The sequence below is a fragment of the Buteo buteo genome, chromosome 11 (genome assembly GCF_964188355.1).
Source record: "Buteo buteo chromosome 11, bButBut1.hap1.1, whole genome shotgun sequence".
Taxonomy (NCBI): domain Eukaryota; kingdom Metazoa; phylum Chordata; class Aves; order Accipitriformes; family Accipitridae; genus Buteo; species Buteo buteo.
In genome coordinates, this window is record NC_134181.1 from 24,930,611 (window position 1) to 24,952,194 (window position 21,584).

Sequence of the window (21,584 nt, forward strand, 5' to 3'; positions counted from 1 at the left end):
GCCCAGTGCCCCTCAGTCCAGCCAAGTGCCCCCAGCCCAGCGGTCCCAGTCCAACCTGCTGCTCTGGTCTAGCATCCCCAGCCTACCCCAGTGTTCCCAAATCAGCCCAGCACTCCCAAATCAGCTCAGTACCACCAGTCCAGCTCAGCCCTTCCCAGTCTATCCCAGTGACCCCAGAGCAGCACCCCCAGTCCAGCCCAGGACCGCCCAATTTAGCTCAGTGCCTCCAGTGAAGCCCAGCACCTCCAAGCCAGCTCAAAGCCCCCTGTCCAGCCCAGCACCCCCAGTCCAGCCCAGTTCCCCCAGCCCATCCCAGTGTCCCCAGATCAGCCCAGCACTCCCAAATCAGCTCAGTACCACCAGTTCAGCCCAGTACCCCCAGTCCACACCAGTCCCCCAGCCCAGCCTGGTGCCCTCAATGCAGCCCAGCCCAGCTCAGCCCCCCCACCCCAGTCCGTCCCAGTGACCCCAGCGCAGCACTCCCAGTCCAGCCCAGGGGCCCCAGTTTAGTTCAGTGCCTCCAGTCAAGCCCAGCACCCCCAAGCCAGCTCAAAGTCCCCTGTCCAGCCCAGCACTCCCAGTTCAGCCCAGTGCACCTAATCCGGCATCCCCAGCCCATCCCAGTGCCCCCAGTCCAACATCCCCAGCCCATCCCAGCATCCCCAGTCACCCCCCCCCCCCGCCAGGCTTGGCAATGCCCTGACTCCATCCCTCCCCACTGAGGGGGGGTCCCAGGGGAGTCCCCTCCGCCAGGTCCAGCCCCCCCCATGGACATGTGCAGCCAGGCCACAAAGCCAAGTGCCCATGGAGGAGCCCAGGAACCAGCCAGAAACAGGGACACATCCAGAAGACCAACCTTGACCCCTCTCCTTAATTACCAACTAACGAAGACTGTCATCCAATTAGTGATGAGTTTTCCCTTATCCAAAGGACCTGAGGTTTTGTAGAGTAGAAAATATGTACAAAACCACGTAGAAAATGCTCTAAATTGGTGTTTCCAGGCTCTGCCGTGATGATCTGGAGGTCCCACCAAGCCCACCATGGGCACAGCCATCATGGGAGCATCCCCAGCATCTCCTGCCTGGTGGGACCAGTCCCAGCCAAGTAACAGCTAATTAAACTCTGTTGCTGGCTCTGGTTTCAGTTTCAGAGTTTCTGTTGTCTGGGAAAGCCCCATTGCAGCAGCAGGAGGGCATCTGGCAACAGGCTTTGGAAATAAATCTGAATTACTTGTAATTAGATCAGTAATAATGCTAATTAGTTGGAATTAGCAGCTCAAACCCAGACCCTGCTCCCCCAAGGTATGATCTGTATTCTCTTTATAGTCCACAGCCCAATAAATACTTGGATAAATGGAATTTTTATTATTATTAAAGATGATCCTGCTAAGTAATTGGGATATTTTCATAGAAAATTGTTCATGTAAGAGGAGCATTGGAGGCTGGGGGGCTCCGGACCCCCAACACACAATGGTCCCACATCCTTTAACTGCCATGAAGATGCTTCCAAAGGAAAAGCAGACACAGGGGACAGATGGAAAATGGTTGTACTGGGATGGAAAAACCCTTTAAAGGTTTTCCCAGGCGGCCAAGGGACCATCACAGACCTGGGGAGAGCTCTGTGCTCTGGCAAAAACAATTTCCAAAGCCCTTGAGAAAGGCTGGGATGGGATTTCATCAGACTGGCAGTGTCCAGTAGATGAAGGCAAGAGGTTTGAAGAAGAAGGCTGGGATGGGAAACCCAAAGAAATAGAGTTTCCCCACCCAGATTTAGGGGAATATCAGCATATGGATGCCACCTAACCCAGGCCACTGCATAAAAAAACAGCTCTGAGGAATTTGGGGGTGGTGGTGGTGTCCCATTTTTGCAAAAAATTCTTAAACCCCTTCACTTTCATATTTAATATGATAGTAAAATTAAGGATGAAAATTAAATAAACAGGTAAATTATGAAAACTAAACAAAATAAATATTTTTATATATTTATATAAACAGATAGAACACATTATTATTAATAAAAATATTTATATATAATTTTGTAGAAATTCCCCGAGACCCAGACCTCCATGTCCTGGTGCAGGGCAGAACTGTGAGGACCCCCTGGACCTCCACAGCAGGGTCACCCTTGTCCCTGCCACCCCTGCTCCCAAGCCCACCCATCAGCACCAGCCTTAAGTACTGGCTAACGAAGACCCTTGCCCAATCAGTGACGATTTTCCCCTATCTAAGGGAATTTATGGTTCATTAAAAGCAGGTGAAGCTGGAGCTCAGGGCAGGACCAAGCCTCCAGGTTTCAAGGAAGCCCAGGTGATACTCCCACCAGCACAATGCCTCAGCCACAATGAGTTTGTTGGGTCTCAGCTGGGGCCAACACCAGGCTCTGCCCATCCCCAGGCCACCGAGAAGCTGCTGCACTGGGTGGACAGCATCATCCTGCTCTACAGCATCTGTGACTGCTCCAGCTCCCACTGGCCTCAGCAGCCACAGTACCAGCAGCCGGTACCTGTCATCTTGGTGGGCAACATGTGGGACCTTGCAGCACCGGCAGGCAGCGCCCGGCAAGGAGGGCCAGCTCCTGCACCGGCTTTCACAGAGGTTTCGGCTGCTGAGACCTACCACGGGGCTCTGCTGGTTTTCCACCAGCTGCTGGAGGTGGTGAGGGGGGCGGGAGGGAGAGCCACCGGCATCCATGGCATCATCCAAAAAGTCTCAGCTGCCTCCAGCCATTGCCAGATGGGGTGAGCCTCCCCCACGGCGGCTGTGAAGGTGGAAGCAGATTTGAGGGGACAGCTGGCAAACCGGAGTCGCTGAGCCCTGCCTGATCCAGGGTATGTCCCTCCCCAGTCTCACCATGGGTGAACGGGAGCAGCGCTGGGTGCCTGCGGTGCCGGCAGAGCCCTCCGAGCACGGGAATGTCCATCTGTCCGTCCCTCCCCAGAGCCAAGGTGATGGATGGAGGTTTCCCATAGCCAGGGACCTGCTGCGGGCTTTGCTGAACTGCTCAATAAACCGGCCGTGGCTAAACTGCCCCTGCCGAGAGGAGCCGTTTGTCCCACTTGGGTGCCGGGAAAGCCAGGAGCACCCTGCTGTGATGCCGGAGACCTCCCGTTCCCATCTCCTGGCCAAAGGAAACTAGTCCCATCCCCTTCTGGCAGGCTGGGAGTCCAGACACAGCCTGCCCTGCCAGCTCTGAGCACCAGCAAACTCATTTGCCCACAGCGGCTAAGCAAAAAAATGCCTGGAGATGGGGAAGAAGAGCTGAAGGAAAAGACAAAATGAGCTTGTTTGCCTTCCCAGCTTCTCCCGCACATTCTTTGCCAGCTCAAAAGCACAGCGGGGGGGATTTGCTGCAGATGCTAGAGCGAGCCAGGCACGCACAAAAGACTCGACGCCCTTGATCTGCTCCGAAAAGGGCTGGGGGCAGGAGACCTCGGCTCACTGCCACCACTGTGGGAAGGAAAGGGGGGTGGAAAAGGGCTGTTGATGCATTCCCCAGCGACGGCAGCAGCAAAGACCCTAAATACTGGGGGGGAGGATGGGTCCCCAGGGTGTCCCCATCACTCACTGCCTGGTATATTGGGAAACGCACATTAGGACCGAGTCCGAGACCCCATCCCGACACAGGCCAGACACACAGGGCTGCGTGTTCATCCATCCAGGATCACGAAGACAGAGGAAAACAGTGACATCTCAGCAACCGGGCTTTAATAATTAACTCTGCAAACCGCCACAGGACCGTGATTAGCGCAGACGCCTATTTATAACACAGTATTTACACATGAGTGAGGAGCAGAAGATGCCACGCAGCCCTTCACCATACCTTCCCAACCTCCGCCAAAGTAAAATATTGCTCTAACACATTAAAACTGCTGCGGTAACAGCACGCGGAAGCTGCTGACGTGCTAGGGTCAGCTGCCTTTCACTCTCATAACCGATTTACCTTCTCCACCAAGAGTTCCAAGTCGCTGAGTCCAAGCTGAGATTTTGCTCCAGCTCTTTACCATTTGCTGAGGGGACCTGGGGGGGGCGCAGCTTTCGCCATCCAAATACTTGGGTCCGAGTACCTCACCCTGCACCTTCCCTGACTGAATCGGTTTGCAGGCAGAAAGACCCCATGTTCTTACACCCCACTGCCACCTCCTTCATTATCCAGCTGACTTAAACTCCCTCTTGCTAAAGCTCTGGGCAGTTCAGCTCAGTTTCAGGCTGCACGCACCCACCCTCTCCCAGCGACTCAGCCTTTCCCCTGCCTGTATCACCCCAGAGCCCACAGAAAGCCGGGAGATGCTGAATGGAAAATGCCAGGGAGATCCTGGAGCTGGGTCTGGACTAACAAACCTGAGGTAGCGCTCTCAAGTGAGGGAACCATGGTTTTCCAGTCCAGGGACAAGCCTTTGCCACCACGCAGACGTGCTTGGAAGTGGGTGAAGCTTGAGCTGTTTGTGCACGGAGCTGCTGAAGCTCAAAAAAAACCCACCCCAGTGGGTTTTAAAAGCACACGGGGTCACTCCCTCCCTCCGTATTGCCCTCCCAGGGATGGACCGAGGAACAGCCCACCTCTGGATACAAATAACCAGCTCCAAGTGTGTCCTTCAATCCATGGTTAAGTAAAACACTCTTTAGAGACAGGTCAAACCCACTGCCTGGCATAAACAGCATTATCCAGTGTCACAGAAACCAAGGAAACTGGGCAATTTTAGTGAGATAGCAGTGCCAGCTCAGAGAGAAAAGCAGGTGGGAACAACTGACGCAGAGAATCACAGCATCGAGCCATCTCCTCCCCGATTTATCCCCAGAAAAGCCACCAAAAAGGACATCTGAGAAGCAAACTGCAGCGAATGCTCAGCAGGATGAACCTGTGCACCACCAGGCAGAGGGAGGGAGGCAGATACACAGATTTCAACTTCTTCACAGCTGTAGGGAAGAGCTCGGGCTGCCTGAATCCCCTTTCTGTTCTCAGAAACAGAGAGATCCAAGCAGGAAGGGCTGGGAGTGACCCCAAGGCTTGGTGCAACTCACTGCAGTCACTTCTTCCCCATTGGGATTGCAGGGAAGGTGCAGGCAAGCAAATATTCTTCTACAGGGAAATACCCTGCCCCATCTCACCTCAAACCCATGACCAGCCGGCAGAGCGGAACTGGCCAAGACCCCACGGACTTACCCCAAGCTCACCTCTGAATGCCCAGCTGAGTACGGCTCATCTGCAGTCAAAGTCCTTTCAACTCACCCTCTCTATCTGCACTTAAAAAGTTTCTTAAAAGGATGATAAAGTGTCAAAACAGGTGCTGGATGCACCAGCCGGCGCTAGACTCACCCCCACCCTGCGGTTTAAACCCCGCCCCCCCAATGTGGGAGAAGCACCCAGTGACCCAGGCAGCTTTCTCCGGCCCCAAATATTTCCCTCTTGGCCGGCTCCATGTTAAGAGACCCCCCCAAAGAGGGAGGGGAAAGATTAAAGCCCTAAAACAGCCAGACAGGCCCTACAGTTGATGGGGAGAAGAACCAAATTTAGGTCCATTGAGTATCACCCTCCCCACCAGCGACACAGGGAACCAAGGGAGCGGGAGCAGGTCCCTGCAGGCTCCGACGCCACAAACTCCCTCTACCTTTCTCCCGTCTCCACAACCCGTTTATTACGGCAGCCAAGCGTGATGTGAACGCGCAGCCGCAGGCAACGGGATTGAGCCAGTCAGCTTTAGTCGTATCCCAGCCCTAGGAGTAACCCCCCAGGGTCCCCACATATCTGCCTGTGCTGGCTTTGAGCCTGGAGGCAGGCTCTGAGAACAACTAAGGCTTCAGTTTGAGCCAGGGATGAAGGATGGTGAGGATGGAGAGGATGGAGGAGGTGAGGCCGCACAGCCCCACAAAGCCCGGGTTGGTTTTGTACAGCCCCAGCTTGTCCAGGGGGATAAAAAGGTCGCAGGCATTTTTCACCACGTCCAGTAGCAGAGGAGGGTTGTTCCTAAGGACACGGATCAGAAGCTGGAGCTGGATCTGCAGCCTCAGCCCCAGCTGCTGGAGCCCATTGTCAGCCCGGACCTGGCACCCGTTCTCGTTGCCTTTTGCTCGCTTCCCGTTTGCCTCGCGCTCCATCAGGATCTGGATCTCGTAGGCATCCCGGCTCAGGTTCACAATGAGGGCAAAGAGGTAATATCTAAAAAAAGAGGAAGAGGAATGGTGGGGCAAGGAGAGCAGAGAGAGCAGGAAAACAGTGCTGATGATCATTGTCCGTGAAGCTGGGAGCCTCTAACTGTTTCCTTTTCAGCCACAAAAATAAGAAATGCCTTAAAACACCCACCCTGTGCAGAAAACTCCACGTTCTACTGACAGCTGAGGGGCTGAGCCGGGCCAAGCACCCGCCAGCTCTCTTGCCATCGGTACGGTGCAAGGAGAAGAGAAGCCCCTGCATGCAGCGCTTGGGAAGGGAGCTCAGACCCCTTCATCCACCCCTACTCTGTGGGACAGCAGCAAAGAAGCAAGAAACCTGCTCTCTCCCTGAGGAAGCATACTGACTCCTTGCCGGCAGCTCACAGCTGTCCAATCCCCTCACCTGAAGGACCTCTGGCCCCACTTCTCCTGGTCCACGCTGGGGACGAGCCCCGTCTTCCCCGCCCAGAGAACATTGTCGCAGGCGAAGTACATGGCCCTGTTCAGGTGGCTGAGGGTGACGCAGAACCGCAGCACCATGTCCGACAGGTGAATAGCTCGTTTTGCCGCCTCCAATGCTTCGGCCGAGCTACCCAGGCGCATCACTGCGGGACAGACGGATGGTCACCGAAGGAGAAGAAGGAGGGCGGATAAAGGAGGGTCCCCGCCCCCCCCCCCAGCACCGGGGCAGCCCCACTCACGCTTGCGGCCCAGGCTGAGGTGAGCCTCCAGCTGCCGAACGCTGGCCAAGACCCCGGCGCTCGCCCCGTTCCTCCGCAGCGTATCCCCCGCCAAGGCACAGGCGTATTGCGCGGCCCTGCAAGAGACAGCATGAGGGGGGGGCCCACACCCCACACCCTCCCCAGGGGCCTCCGTGACCGCCCTCCCCCGGGCCCCAGTGAGGGGAGGCCAGGCAGCCCTACACCGGAACCGGCACAGTAACAGCCCCCCCATACCTGAAAAGCCGCTCCTTAGCCTGGCTCTGGGCGCTGAAGCGGACCCAGGTCTCCATGGCGGGGCCGGGCCGGGCCCGAGGCGTCGCTCCCCGGTGCGGGGCCTCGGCAGGACACGACGCGACGCGACGCGACGCGACGCGACGCGCCACGACTTCCGGGAGCGCGACGGAAGCCGCCGCAGGTCAAAGAAGGGCGCGGAGGGTGAGCCCTAGCGCCACCTGGTGGCTGGCGGCAACAGAGAAGAGCCAGGCCACCCTCTTCATGCCCGCACAGCTTATCCCTATTGGCTAGATACGCCAGACCCCGCCCTTTTCCATCAAAACAGAGGCCGTGAATGGGCAATTGGAACGGTCTCCCTCTCTAAACCTGTATCGAAGTCTTTGATTGGTTAATTTTTCCATTTCCCGCCCCCTCCTCCCGACCAATAAGAAGACGGTTACAATTCCCTGCCTCCGCCTCCGCTGCTTTGCATTTTGATTCGTTCTTTCCTCTGTTATTATTATCATTCTTGCAGCACGACTGGACAGCTATCTTCTAAGCCCCGCCCCCTCGCCGTGTCCCTCACTTGTGATTGGGGTAAGTAGGGAGGGCGCGCCCCTGTCTCTCCGCGCCCTACAAGCCAGTTCTGATTGGCCGCTCCCCTCCTCTCCCCGCCCACCTTCCCGATCCTCTGTCCTGCGATTGGCCTGCTGCCGCCCTCCCACCACCCTCCTTCTGCCCCGCCCCAAAGTCTTTTCCATGCTACCATTGGCCAGCTCCCACTGTCGTCCCGCCCCCTCCCTGAGGCGATCTCCACGCCCATTGGGCCCTTGGGCGGTGAGTGACAGCGGCTGCACGGCGGGGGTCTCTCTCGGAGCGGGCTGGCGGCGATGATGGAGTCGGTGCGGGCTCAGCGGCTGCAGCCCGGCGTGGGGACTCTGCGCTCCCTCCGGCCCGGTGTTACCGGGGCTCCGGCCGCCGCCTCGGCTCCCCCGCCGCCTCCCGCACCTCCGCCCGCCGCGGTGGCGGCGCCCTTGCCCGCCGTTCCGCCCCCGACCGGGCTGGGGTTGGGGTTGGGGCTGGGGCTGCCGCCGCCGCCTCCCCCCCTGGGGCTGCAGGGACCCGCCGCGCCGCCGCCGCCCGGCGCCGGGCCTCCCGCCGTGCTTCGGGAGGCGGTGGAGGCGGTGGTGAGGAGCTTCGCCAAGCACACGCAGGGCTACGGCCGCGGTGAGCCGGGGGCGGGCGGGGGAGGAGGGGGCCTGGGGGGCTGAGGGCGAGGGACCCGGGGGGAGACCCTTTTCCCGTACTTGGCCCCTTCTCGCCCCATTTCCTCCGTGTCGGACACCCCACCCCGGGGCCGCCCTCCTGCTGCCCTCGCCCAGGGCTGGCTCCTCTGCAGCTTGAACTGGTTTCTTCCTCCATCTTATTCCCCACCGCCTTCTCCCAGGGCATGGGATCCTCTCCCCTCTCCCACGCAGTCCGTGCCCCAGGGCTGGGGCTCTTCTTTACCCCTTTTCCTTCCCCCCGGCCCTGCTCTGGAGCCCAGGCGCCCCATGTCCCATCCCATTGCTGTAGGGTCTGGCATCTTCTCAGGGTGTTTCCCTGTCAGCTCCCCCTTTTCCTTCCAGCCTCGTGTCCGGGATTATCCTGTCCCAGTCCTCCTTCCCCATTAATTCTCCCGTGTCTGGGATTCCTGTTGTAACCCATTTTCCCTGGTCCATGCTACCCTTCCCCCTTCTATCTTCTCCAGCATGAGCTTTAAGGTGTGGACCTCTCTAAGACCCTCTTCCTTTCCTGGAATTTGCCTGGCAGCCTTGTTGGGCGAGAGCCCTGCTTCCCTTTGCTTCCCACCACCGAGCTTTGAGCAGCCTTTCCGTGCAGATCTATGATGTAGAGAAAAGAAGTGAATTGGGAGCCTCTCCCGTGGCTGTATGTTCCCTATCCCAGCGGTGTTCAGCTGGTGGCTTGCCCATGCGATGGGCTATAAGAGTGACCGAGGAGGCACCCTTGACTGTTGTCATTAGGTTCAACGTCAGTAATAAGTGTTTTGTGCCATTTGTGGAGACTTTTCCGGCGTCTGCTGCTGTCTCAACCCTCGTGCTTGGGATCTCCTAGCCCTGCAGAGTGAGCTCATATGGTTTGGGTGATGTTAAAGGTGAGCGTGAGGAGGAAAGGAGGATCCCTGCTCCAGCCCAATCTATTTGGGGCTGCTTGTGCCAAAAACGTGAAAGTGAGTAAAGTAAAACTGCCGAGTCCATGGCTTCTCTGAGTCTGCCTTTTCCCTAAGGAGTCTCATGGTTTCAGGGGTCAAACTAGAGAAACATTCACAGATCTCTTTTTCTTAGAAAGCTCTGTGGCCTCTTAAATGCAAACATTTGTATTTATGGTATCAACTGTTTCCAGATACCTGATTTGACGTGGTTTTTTGCTTTTGTAAATCAGGGAAAGAAGACAGGGTAGGGGTAGGCAAGTATATAGGTGACCCCGAAGGCAGGCGTAGGAACTTGAGCTGGGCAGACAATTCCCTAGCTTGTGGTTTAAAGCTGAGGAGGTTTTGTGCTTGTGCTGTGCCTGTAACAGGTAAACGTGTGATAAAGTTAACAGAAAGTGGAGAGTGTTTATTTTTTTTAATGTTTTTTAGATGCTTTTTATGTTTTTAAGAAGGAGGACACTTCTTCTGTGGCAGTGATTTAGTCCTCTGTATGTAATTCCTTTACTTCAACTTGATGTCATGACAAAAAAAAGCTCATTTCTTTCAATGAAGGCAGCAGCGAAGAGGGCTCTGTTGGGCAATCCTTGCCTGTTCCTGGTGGCCGCAGTTTTCCTGGGATCCCCCTCAGTTCTGTGCTGTGCACAGCTGCACCCTATTGATGAAAAACCCCGTGGCTGGGAGGAGAAATCGGCTCTGCAGGCTGCTGGTGCTGGAAGAGGCTGTTGCGGGGGTGTTAAGTACTCCACCACACTCCGGCACCACGGGGCTCCAAGTATTGCATCAGAGGCGCCCGGTCGTGCGAGAGCCCCCAGAGGAGGCTCAGATCTGGGTTTCTTGTAGACTCCTTTTTGTTTAGAAAAGAAAAAAAATAAAAAGTACGGAAGCAAGAAAAAAGGTTAAAGCACATATTTTACTGGCCCTGTGATGGAAAGAATCTTCCACCCCACCCGAAAGGAGACACTTTGCAACTATTTTGAGTTCCTGGCTTCTTCCGGCTACGGCAGCAGGTCCAACAGAGGCGGTCATAGGCTTCCAAATGGTGAGTGCTTGGCAGTCGGCGCCACCGGCATGCGGGGGGACCGCTGCTCATCTGGCTCTGGAGCAACTCAGCACCATGTGGAATCACTTACTTTTCTGTATTTAATATGCAAGTCAGATGTGCTATCGTATACACAACGCTGGGATACGGGGTTATGCTCCAAAGCAATAAACAGATATGAGTGATGGTCAGAGCAGGCTCTGCTTTGTGTCTCCCAGCTTCTCTTTGTCTTTTCTCGGAGTGGCAAATCTAAAGGGTAAACCTCTGACAGGAGCCGCCCCATATGGGTTAAGCTGTGCTCTGTAAATCTGTGGGTCTCCCACAGGTGGGTGACAAAGTTTTTCTATAAGATCAGCATTTCCAGTTCCTGCCCTCAGAAATGCAAACAGACAGACTAAAAGGTATCGACTGATGCAGATAATAAGAGTTCCAGTGTTTTAAGCTGGTAGAGAGACTTGCTCTACTTGCAGGCATTTAAAATATCTTTTACAGGTTGGGTTTCCCATTAAACATGACCTCGTGTAAGGTGCAAAGATAACATCACCTCTTCAGCATCTTTACCTGCGTTCAAACCATCCAGTCGTTCTTCTTTCTCCCTAGCCCGAGCTGTTGTGTTTCGTGTTCCATAAGGGATAAATCCTTCAGGGTGCAGGTGTCCCTGCCTTCTCGAGGACTGTCCTGTTGCAACTGTGAGGCACAACAAGATTTAGGATGCTTTCTGTAAATGAAAGCAAACTTCACGTCTCCTGCTTCTTTCCCCCACATTGCTATTTTGTGATTTAATGGGAGGAGGGGGGTGAATGAGCAAGGCTGAAAATCATCAATCCAGAGCAAATACAGACTAAGATTTCACTTAGGATTCAGCACACTGTAGCACTCAGCCAGTATTTGTCTGCTAAATACGACATGTGCAGTGTTGTAGCTGGAGCTGCACTGGGGAGGAGAGGGCAGATGGGCAGGCCTCTGTGTGTAGTGGCGCAGTTTGCTTTCCAGCCTTATAAAAGCATATTGTTCTGAAGCATTTGTAGAGTTTCAATTAGGTATTTTAGTCTCTCATCTCCTAAAACCATCCTGCCTTCGGCAGCTGGAAGTATTGAATCCAGTCTGTGAAGAAAACCTCTTTTGGATGCTTCTCAGCTGCCTGACCTATTGCTCCAGTTGCTAACGAAGTACCCAGCCAGCGTCTGGCATAGAGGAACCCTTGTCTTGGGCTGAAAACAAAATTCCGTGCCCGTGCACGTGTTGCATGGCGTTTCCTCATTAACCTGCTCTTAATGCCAACTTCTCAGACTTCACTAAATTAAACCAAACTATAATTTCTCTGAATTTTCAGAGTAATTCTGTGTGTCGTGGGAATTTGCGTTGCCTGATGTAGCTCGGCTTTCTCTGCAGTTTCTTGTGTGGTCGCTGCTGTGAAGTCTCAGTTGCCCTGTGCCAAAGAGTCCCTGAAGCCGTTATTGAATTGGGCATTGTGTCTCCAAATCTGTTGGGGATTATGTGCATGACTTACACTGTCCATGGGAAGGGAATCTGCCTGGATGGATGGGAATTCTGTCTGGGTATTGGTGCACTGGAGAACTGGCAGTGAACTGTGTATTGTTTGTATGGCTTTTTGTTAGTCTTCAGTGGAAAATTGCCCGTCTTGCATGTTTCATCAAAACCCAAACCCAAACCAAACCCCAAATTAAACTTGAAAATAATCCAAAGCAACTGCTTTATGAACAAATGCCCTGAAAAGCCTGTGGTTGAAAGAGAAGGGAAATGCTTAGTGAGGAACTACTGTGCTAGTGACTCCTCGCCTAGCTTCATCTTACAGAACGCAATAAAACAAAAGGCTCAAGCTTACTGTCTTCCTGAAAGCTGCCTGGCTGAAGACCTAAAAAGTTACAGCACTGTGTGGGCAACCAAAAAGCTAAGCCAGGGTGGCTTGTGATGGTCTTGGCACCTCAGGTTTCACGCGTGGCCTCAAATTAACCTCCCTTTTACATCTTACCCTGGGAGACTTTGAGAACAGCAGCCCCGTCTCACTTGGTGCTCTGCCTCGGTGCTTGCTGCATTGCATACAGCTCCTCACAGGAGAGCTTGCGTGGGGATTTGGAGATATTTTTCTTGTTTTGCTTAAAAGGAGAACTCTGGAGTGGAGTCCTTTTAACAGCTTTTGCATTAGTGAGGAGTTGTTGTAATCTATTTTGCAGATTGCCTTGCTTCAAAGCGATTGCTGAGATTAAAAAGGCTTAGAGAAGTAGTGCTGAGAAAGAGCTGAGGGCAGGCTTTTCCTACAGCTACCTGTCAAACTCTTCAGCACAGAAAGAAGGTTAGAGCAAATTCGTTGGGACTTAGAGCATTGGACAATATGAGGGTCATTTTTCTTGCCCAAACCTTGACAAAATAAAGGGTGGGTAAGCAAAGGAAGTCCTCGCAGCACTGGGGATTCAAAAATGAGGAGAGTGGCAGGACAGCTGGCTCATTGTTACAGCAAACACTTCTAGTTCTTGCATGCATATTAAAATAAGAATTTAATCTCATGGATTTAGGCTGCACGCCGATTGCCGCAAGGGCTGTGTGCATTGGTCGGCTGTGCATGGTGTGGACTGGCTGCTGGGTCGTTAAATTTGAGCAAGTGCTCAAACTCTGTCTAACAAATTTGGTGCTCCAGAAGAGGTGCCTGCTTAAAAACAACTTCTCCTGAAAAGACTGTAATTACCAATGTCAATGAGGGCTAACATTTTAGGCTCTGGTTTCCTAACTGGGATGGAAAAACCACTTACTATAACAATGCTAATCCTGGTCTTAGCCTGTGATTCACTGTTTGGTTATACATCCTCCCACGGCGAATGGCACAAACGAGATTCTCCAGTTAGATGTTTCTATTCTCCTCTGTTCTGTTACACACTCTCTGTGTCGTGTTCCCACCCAAATTACAGGGAGTTCTGCCAGAAGGCCTCAGCTGGGTAGCTTTATGCCTTGGGTCACTTCTTGTGTCTTCATCACGTTGTTTTGAGCTAGGTACATGATGTTCAGTGTAAAGGCAGGTGGTTTCTACAGGTCTAACAGTGCACACGCAGGTCAGCTGCTTTATTTTTGTCTTAAATGTAAGAATGTCAGTATTGAGGATCAGCTGAGGCAGGTGAGCGAACCTGCTGAGCCTGTTGACAGCCCTCTCATGGAGGAAAAAACGCCTCGCTGCCCTGCTGCTCTGCAGCCTTTTTCAAGTCCTCTTCTGAAAGCTTTTCCCTAAGTTTGTTGGAATGAGAAGAGCTTTTCTGTAGGAAGCTTTGTTTTATAACTCAGTGGTTCTCCTTATGTTCCTCTTGCTGGGAGAGGTGTGCTTGTGTTGACATCATGCACCTACAGCTTCCCTTGAAGCTGATGGTTTTTAATACAAGATATAACTGAGCTCCCTGGGCAGGGCCCTGCTTGCGTAGGTGGGAATACACTGAACATTTATGCCGTGCTGTTTCTGGATGTGGCCGTTCCTGGCAGGTGATACCTGAGGAAACCAGCTTCCCAGGCTCTTGTTTTCTGTGTCTGAACTCGATTCTATTTCTGTCTCCTCAGTGAATGTTGTGGAGGCCCTTCAGGAGTTCTGGCAGATGAAGCAGTCACGTGGAGCTGATCTGAAAAACGGAGCCCTCGTGGTGTATGAGATGGTCCCTTCCAACAGCCCCCCTTATGTCTGCTATGTCACCTTGCCGGGAGGGAGCTGCTTTGGCAGTTTCCAGGTATGGTGGCTTGGTTGGAGGCTGTCCCTGCTGCGTAGCTCACTCTTTAAAGCAGTCTAACTCGGGTGCCCTTAGAATCTTTCCCTACCAGAATTAGTGCTCAAATACCTTTCTGCACTGGGCACAGCATTAACATTTTCCTGCCGATTTGAAGCATGTGAATGACATGGGTCTGACTGTAACCCTCTTTAATTTCAAGCTGGCTAGTAAGCATTCCTAATTGCCTATAAAACCCCACCCAAATTCAATCTGGGAAGGCTGAGCTGTAAATTTTACTTTGCTGTATGTACTGTATTCCCTACACATGACTGACTTGGACCTTAGCAGAGCTGAGGTAAGATATGTGGTATCAGAGAAAACCGTTAGATTGGCTGGTTTTGATACTTTGTTCTCCTTCCCAGGATTAAGCACTGGGATGTATTTACATGATGCAGCTCGGACAAACTGGTAGCGTAGTATTTCCTTGCAAGGGCTCTGGATTTGACCCCGAACCTCTTCTCAAGGTGCCAAAAGACTCTAGAAATCAAATCATAACATTGGATCAATAGTTTCTCCCCTCATTCTGTTTAAAAGGAAAATGTCCAACCCAAATACTTCATCGGAAAGATTAAGGTCCAAAAATCACAATGGGTCCTGACTGCATTTCAGATTCCTTTGCTGCAGTGGCTTTAGGCAGTTACTCTCTAGTCTTGGTTTGAAGAACGTATCCAAAAGAAACAGTTCTAGCAGCTACATGGTCTACCCATCCTGAAGAGCGGTCCTTGTGCTTAAGAGTAATTTTGTTACGTTTTGGTTTTAAGCTAATTAATTCTGTTGATGATCTGACTGGTGGCATTTCCTGATGCAGATACTATGTGCTGAGTTCAGCTGCCTGCCTAATTTTTGTGTTTAGCATGGTTGGGATAGCTGTGGTTTAAAACTAGCTCCTAATGATTTCAGGATGTCTGAGAGCACAACTTTCCAAAACTACACAACACTGCCACCTAATTCCTATTTCGTGTGTTGGGGGGAGAAGTTTGGAGCATGAGGCCAAAGGGATCTCGGTCATCTCGCTGTCTTTCTGTCCTGAGAAGTCCTCTTTCTTGTCTCTCCTCAGTTCTGTCCAACCAAGGCTGAAGCCCGAAGGAGCGCTGCGAAGATTGCACTAATGAACTCAGTCTTTAATGAGCATCCCTCCCGGAGGATCACAGATGAGTTCATTGAGAAGAGTGTGTCAGAGGCCCTGGCATCTTTCAATGTAAGGTTTTTCAATGCCCAGACGGCTGCAGTTGATGGGGATGGATTGACTGGGGAAAAAACCTCAAAACATGGGAAGAGAAGTTTTCTTTTACATCTGGAACTCTTTATGGCAGGTTTTTTTTCAGTAACTTCTGAGTATTAAAACTTTAACTGTAGCTCTAATTCTTGTTCTCCTGCTTCTCCTCCCACAGTCTCACACTCTACTCGAGTTTGATTGTGCTGCCCTCATATCAGGCAGGACAGGATAATAAGACTGAGATGTTGATTCATGTGGCCCTTCTGTGACCAGCTTGTCACATTGGCTAGTTTTCTTTAAACCAAATATTTTCCAGAAACTTTAGTTTCTAGCGGTGGGAGCTTTGCATTCTTCTCTTACTGTCCCACTTATACCTTATCCTGGAGGGAGTTCTTGCTGTGCAGTCACATGGCACTTGATGGTACCCAGAGTATGGTAAGAACTTTGAAATCACCATAATGAGCTGCAGAAAAAATCCTGTTTCAAGCAGCACTGCCAAAAGCAGAGCGGGCTCTGTTGCTCCGTGAGAGCTGTAATGAACGATGCAAGTATTCAAGGCTGAATTAGACCAGTAAGGTGTCTGCAGGCACAAGGCTGAGGTGCGTAAGGCTGTCCTCCTTAATCTGACCTGGAATTACTGGAGTGGAGCTGATGTAGCAGAATTTGAAGGTACCAGGTGAGCTGCACTTGCTCGGGAATTGCAGCTCTTAAATGAAATGTCTGTTGCAGGGCAATCGAGAAGAAGCTGATAATCCCAACACTGGGATCGGTGCTTTCCGCTTCATGCTGGAATCCAACAAGGGAAAATCGATGCTGGAGTTCCAGGTACTGTTCATAATTTAATTACACAGTTCAGGCGGTGGGTGGTTTGATCTTTCAGCTACATTCATAGTGCTTTGTGTTCAAAATAAAAGTGGGGCTTTCCTCTTAGAACACAATTCAGGATTTGTGGCACTTTCAGGTGCTGGTATAGCCACAAAATACTTTGAATTGGGCTTCTCTCTGTAAACGCTCTTTGATGTTTGCATGGCTCAGTATTGTGAAAGGGTCGTGCATTCTTCTGATCCAGTGTTTTCAGTGCCATAGTATTTAGATAACTGGTGCTGGAGGTCCAGGCGATATCTCCAGGTACCTTAACTCATGGCATTAAGCGAGCCATTTCATTTGTGGTGTTTATCCTCTCCCTGTAAAATGGGAGAGATCTGGCTTCCCTTAGGAAAGCTGGTGAAGATCTTTCATCCAAAGACATTTTGATTGTGGAATTAGGAGTCTTGATTACTGTCGTTACATGCCCTCAAACCACAGCATTATCTGAGCAGTCTTCATATCCTACTGAAATATGCTCAGTCTGTCTCTCGTTACGACAAAACATCTGTGAAATGAAAAGTACAAACTGCTGAGGGAAACTGCTATAACACTTATCAGTTCTGGTTAATGGGGCAGAAGGAGTCCGTGCAGAACAGATGACTGAGAACTGAGATTCTTCTGGGCTTTATTCCAGCCTTTCTGAGGAAACCGCTCCTATGAGTGGAGCAGAGCAGCCAGGTAACGAAGACTGTTTAGAGCACTCTGAATTCCACATGTGACTTGATAGCCTTTGAGCATGCTCCTTGTTGTCAAGCAGGATGTCTATCCCCGCATGTACAGATATATCGTTATGACAATGCTTTGAGATTCGTGAATCCTTTTAATTTAAACTTGGGCTTCAAAAGTAACTCAAAATGATTCTTGTGCAGATGAGTTGACTGTAAGCGCACCAACTGGAACTGGATTTTTAGAAGAGGGGAAATTAGACTGTAACTCTGCTCCAGACGGTGAAGCAGGCTTTGGAGGCATCTCAAAGTAGGCGCCTTAAGTCTGTAGTGTTGCTGTATTTGGGGTTCTTTGCTGCAGGCAAACTTTTCCCAAAGCCGACTTCTTGCCTGGCTCATTTCCCTTGAATGGAAATAACTCAGTAGGCGGAAGACAGAAGTGTTTATATTAATGGGCCTGTTTACACAGGGTGACTCTGTTATGTATATTCCTTAGGCTGTGTTTGTGCTTGGGAAGCCTAATTAGTTGCTGCAAGTTTATGAAAGAAATTTTGTGTGGCCTTCAGAGAGAAATGTTTGCTTGAAAACGTTGGATTGTCACCCGCTCTAGCTGATGGTTTAGCTTGGAGGTTGGGAGATAGCAGAGTCTTACTTGCAGAATCCTGAGATCCCTGGGGCAGAGTGAAGCGTCAGCGTCTTTGTCTCCTCTGTAATCCACTCATCTGGTCGGGGGATTGTTGTCTAGTGGGGTAAGACAGGCTTTGTCCTTGCATCCTGGCTCCTAGGACATTGGTGATGCCTTCTGCCTCCCCCGCTTCTCTGGTTTTCTTGTCTTTTTGATAAATCTTAACTCGTTAATGCTGGAATTCTTTTGTTCATGAACTCTGAGGTTGCAAACATACTCCGTGATCCTTGCAATTGCAAAGTACTGGGCATGATATTGCAAAGTCCTCGGCTTCTTGTTGCCATCGCTAGAAACTAGCTTGACTGCTGGTAACGCTGAATCCTCATCCCCACATTTGCTCACAGCCTGACTGCCTCTTGCCGTTGCAGGAGTTGATGACCGTCTTCCAGCTGTTGCATTGGAACGGCAGCCTCAAAGCCATGCGTGAGAGGCAGTGCTCGCGGCAGGTGAGTCTGGGCTCTGGGTGTCTCGAGCAGTTGTACTCTAGGTGGGTTAGGGTCGCAACAACCTTCTGCTTAAGCTCCCTTAGCTGGCAAGGAAGCCAGATGCTACTAAGTGATGTGTGTCCTGTGTAGTGACTTGTCTTTCCTAAGCTCCCCTCCATCTGTCCGTTACCACCAGGAGGTCCTGGCTCACTACTCCCACCGCGCCCTGGATGATGACATAAGGAACCAGATGGCCATGGACTGGGTGAACAGGGAGCAGAATAGCCCAGGGGCCCTTTCCAGAGAGCTGGCTTCGACGGAGAGAGAGCTGGACGAAGCCCGCCTGGCTGGGAAGGAGCTGCGTTTCCATAAGGAGAAGAAAGACATCCTGATGCTGGCAGCTGGCCAGCTGGGGAGCATGCACTCCTCCAACTGCTAGACTCTGGCGTGCAAGTTGTTCCACTCCCTCAGGCCTGCTAACACCTCCACGCTGACGGGATCCATCCCGTGTCACGTAAAGCATGTAATGCCTCTTCCAGAATTGTGGCCCATTTGCACATTATAAAGAATTTTTTTTTTTTTTTTAAAAAGGTCCTGTACAGATTTTTAAACCTTTTAATACTTGCTTCTAGACCTGCTCCTCAGCCCCCTATCTGCTAGAGAATTCCTTCTGTCACTTTTTTTTAAAGTCGGCATCAAAAATGCAGCCTTTCAGTATTAACACTGAAGACCTCTGCTGTACGTTGGTACTATGTAGTCAGCAGTATTCCATGAAATGTAGCACTTCTTCCAGAAAGCTTCTGTTCTTTGGAGCTGATGCATGTCATGCAGACCTGCTTTTTTTTTTATTTTGCTTCTATAGTAGGGAGGGGGTGTCTATCAAAACTCCTTCTTGATAAGCACACTAATTTAAAAAAAAAAACAACAACAAAACCAAACCACCAACACATTCTCTCTAACACTACAATGCAAGCTGTGTGGGGGAATGCTCCCAAGCACGTAAAAGGGATTTAAAACTGGGATTTTGTTTTGGCCAGACTTAAGTCTGGGGATCAGTCTTACAGCATTCCAGCTCCAAGCTCAGGCAGGATTTGCAGTTACCCCTACGACTGTCAGGTGGCTCTATCTGTTCCTGCTCTGGCTTTTTGCTTGTGGGGTAGGACATAGTTCATTCTCTAAATAATACACCTAATAACAAACTACAAGGCCCTGGTACTTAAGGGATTGGACTTGACAGTTTAATTAAGTCTGCACCAAACAGAGCTTCCTGCTTTGCTCCTTTTCAGTCCTCTTCGGGTTCTTACAGTGCTTAGCCCAGCCTGGCAGGCTGGAGATGCTGAACTCCTGTCCCAAGCACCAGCAGTCAGTGTGGCGGGGGTGAAGTGGCCAGTTTATTTCCCTGGAAATGGAGGGTTGGGTGTTTTTTGGCTTCTCCAGCCAAGTTGGAGAAGATGCGGAATTTTGAAAATCTTGCAAGAAATGAGAGATGGACATGCTGTTCTCTCCAGAGCAGCTTCCAAACCAAATGTCAGACTTGGCCTTTTCAAGGAAGGTTTAAAAAACCTTGCCAGAGTTTCAGAACTTGCTAGCAATAAGAGGGGAAAGGGCTTAGCTCCTCTCCCCAAAGAGCTCTGTGAATACAAGTCTTTATTAACTAGAACTGTGTTTAAGTCTTTGTTAACTAGAAGTGTGTTTAATCCTTTGAACCAGAGCACAGATCCAGCCCCAAGCAGCAAAAGCTCAGACTAGGGTTTGGCTTCAACTCTGCTTTGCTTCTGTCAGCCAGGTAAAGGGGCCTGACCCTTCACTGTGCCTAATTTACGCTGCCCAGCTCCCTCCGCAGCTGTAACACATCCCCCCCCCCCCCCCCCCCCAAGAAACAGTTATTGGGGACAGTTCTTAGGATTTCTGGTAGAGCAGAGGACTGAGTAGTTCTTCAAGGTCAGCAGATCACGCAGAGCTTACCATTCCTCAGTGAGAACTTGGCACAGGAGGAAAGGAATAGCGTGACTGCCAGGCTGGACGAAACGAAGGTGTGGGCTGCGGGTTTTGGCCCCCCTGGCCCGGAACGTTTACACAGCGTAGCCTTGAACGAGGAGAGAGGGTGATGGTGAGAGCTGTGCTGCTGGCGGAGCTGGGAGCACCCGCTTCGGAGCGTGGTCCCTTCTTTGTCATAGTGGTGGTGGAACAAAACATTGCTGAAACAAAAATATCTCTATGCACTATTTTTTGAGGCGAATAGTTCCCTATTCTTTGTACACGTGTCAGTACTAAATCTGTATGACGTTTAGATTTTTAAAAACACCCTTTCTGACTTTAAAGTGTTCCTGCAGCTCAACTTCAGTCAAGAAAGTAGCGACTTGTTCAAAGTAATTCCCTTATATCCCTTCCTACTTTTCCAATACGTAGCCCAAAAGCGCCAGCAGTGTCTCGGCGGGAATATGTATTGAAGACAGACTTCTTTCTTCAGCGCAGCTTTGAGCTTTCTCCATTTTTTTCCCCCGAGTGGAGGTACAAAGCCTTCGGGATTCTGCTGTTTCCACCGGCAGCCACCCCTTGCACCCTCTCCTTTCTCTGCAGCAGCCTCTCGCACAGTATGTTTGACCACAGAGGCAGGCGGATATTCGAGCAATAATCTTTGTTTTGAGATGGAGATTTTAAAAAATTGCATTATCTGTAGGTATTCTAGTTTTGTATTCTTGTCCTAACAAGCCTATTTTGGTTTTTTTTATATATTTTTTTATATGCAGCCTCTTTACACAACAGTATTAATGTTTAACAAGTTTATAAATGTGATTGTAAATGGTGTGGAGTTGTTTTGTTTTTTTTTTACTGGCTGGCAATATCTAGACCTTGTATTTGGATTTAATCACTTGCTTTAGAAATAACATCTCTCCACCAGCACTTCCACACCTGCCTGTAGCGTTCCAATGCGTGAAACGGTGATTTATCCGAGGGCCTGATCCAGCAAATAAGGGAACTCCCGAGAAACCCCATGGCACCTCCACCACTGCCTTTTTGTGCCCTGCCTGGTAGAGGACTCCTTGGTGCTTTTTGCTTTTTTGGGCACCATCGAGTGTTTTCCATGTCGGGATTTTAATGCTTTTCAGCGAAAAACTCTCCACGACTCTCTGTCCTGCAGCGCCAGCTCGTACACGAGCTCTTTCGGATGCCTCGCTGCTGCCCACAGCCGCTCTCATATGAATTGGGGAGGATTAGGGTGTTTCCATTCCTCCTGGTGGAAGGGAAAAGGAAAATCTGATATTCCGTGACTTGTGTTTTTGGCAATTCAGGCACCGTTTTTCAGCCTCCGATCCACGTGGAAGGTGATAAAATGAACAAATCCAGGTTTTCTCAGCATCCAAAATGGGTTGTTTTCCTTGTTCGGGCCGCATAATTAAATGCAAAGCTGAAAGGATAAATCACCATATGCCATTGCGGTTTGTATGTATGACTTTATACAATAAAATACTAGATTTTGGGGTAGCTGTGGTGGCTTCTCTCTTCTTCTGGCGCAGAAGGGGTGGATTGTGCCCCCAGCCTCTTCATTGAACCGTCCCGGCGCAGGGACTGGTACCCCGGGAGCAGCCGGGCTGGTATCACCCCCCGCCGCCCCCGGGGGGGTGACAGTGG

At 51.0% G+C, this 21,584-nt stretch overlaps 2 protein-coding genes across 2 annotated transcripts; one reads left to right on the forward strand and one right to left on the reverse strand.

Annotated features, from left to right (window-relative positions):
* Positions 1-3,687: 3,687 nt before the first annotated feature.
* On the reverse strand, positions 3,688-7,234 carry PEX11B (peroxisomal biogenesis factor 11 beta). The gene is made up of 4 exons (XM_075040786.1): positions 7,103-7,234; positions 6,848-6,963; positions 6,550-6,751; positions 3,688-6,153 (listed from the first exon to the last, which is right to left on the reverse strand). Exons 1-4 carry the CDS (start codon positions 7,156-7,158, stop codon positions 5,787-5,789), a joined length of 741 nt encoding a protein of 246 aa, XP_074896887.1. The 5' UTR covers positions 7,159-7,234; the 3' UTR covers positions 3,688-5,786.
* A 684-nt stretch (positions 7,235-7,918) lies between these two features.
* On the forward strand, positions 7,919-21,435 carry LIX1L (limb and CNS expressed 1 like). The gene is made up of 6 exons (XM_075040787.1): positions 7,919-8,308; positions 13,891-14,054; positions 15,151-15,291; positions 16,039-16,134; positions 17,895-17,972; positions 18,148-21,435. Exons 1-6 carry the CDS (start codon positions 7,972-7,974, stop codon positions 18,388-18,390), a joined length of 1,059 nt encoding a protein of 352 aa, XP_074896888.1. The 5' UTR covers positions 7,919-7,971; the 3' UTR covers positions 18,391-21,435.
* Positions 21,436-21,584: the final 149 nt, after the last annotated feature.

Coding starts and splice junctions, on each gene's coding strand:
- PEX11B (XM_075040786.1), bottom strand. CDS start 7,158: ATGGAGACCTGGGTCCGCTTCAGCGCCCAGAGCCAGGCTAAGGAGCGG. Junction 6,752..6,847: donor CCTCAGCCTGGGCCGCAAGC/GTGAGTGGGGCT, acceptor TCTGTCCCGCAG/TGATGCGCCTGGGTAGCTCG. Junction 6,154..6,549: donor TGGGGCCAGAGGTCCTTCAG/GTGAGGGGATTG, acceptor CTCTTTTTTTAG/ATATTACCTCTTTGCCCTCA.
- LIX1L (XM_075040787.1), top strand. CDS start 7,972: ATGATGGAGTCGGTGCGGGCTCAGCGGCTGCAGCCCGGCGTGGGGACT. Junction 15,292..16,038: donor AGGCCCTGGCATCTTTCAAT/GTAAGGTTTTTC, acceptor TGTCTGTTGCAG/GGCAATCGAGAAGAAGCTGA. Junction 16,135..17,894: donor AATCGATGCTGGAGTTCCAG/GTACTGTTCATA, acceptor TTGCCGTTGCAG/GAGTTGATGACCGTCTTCCA.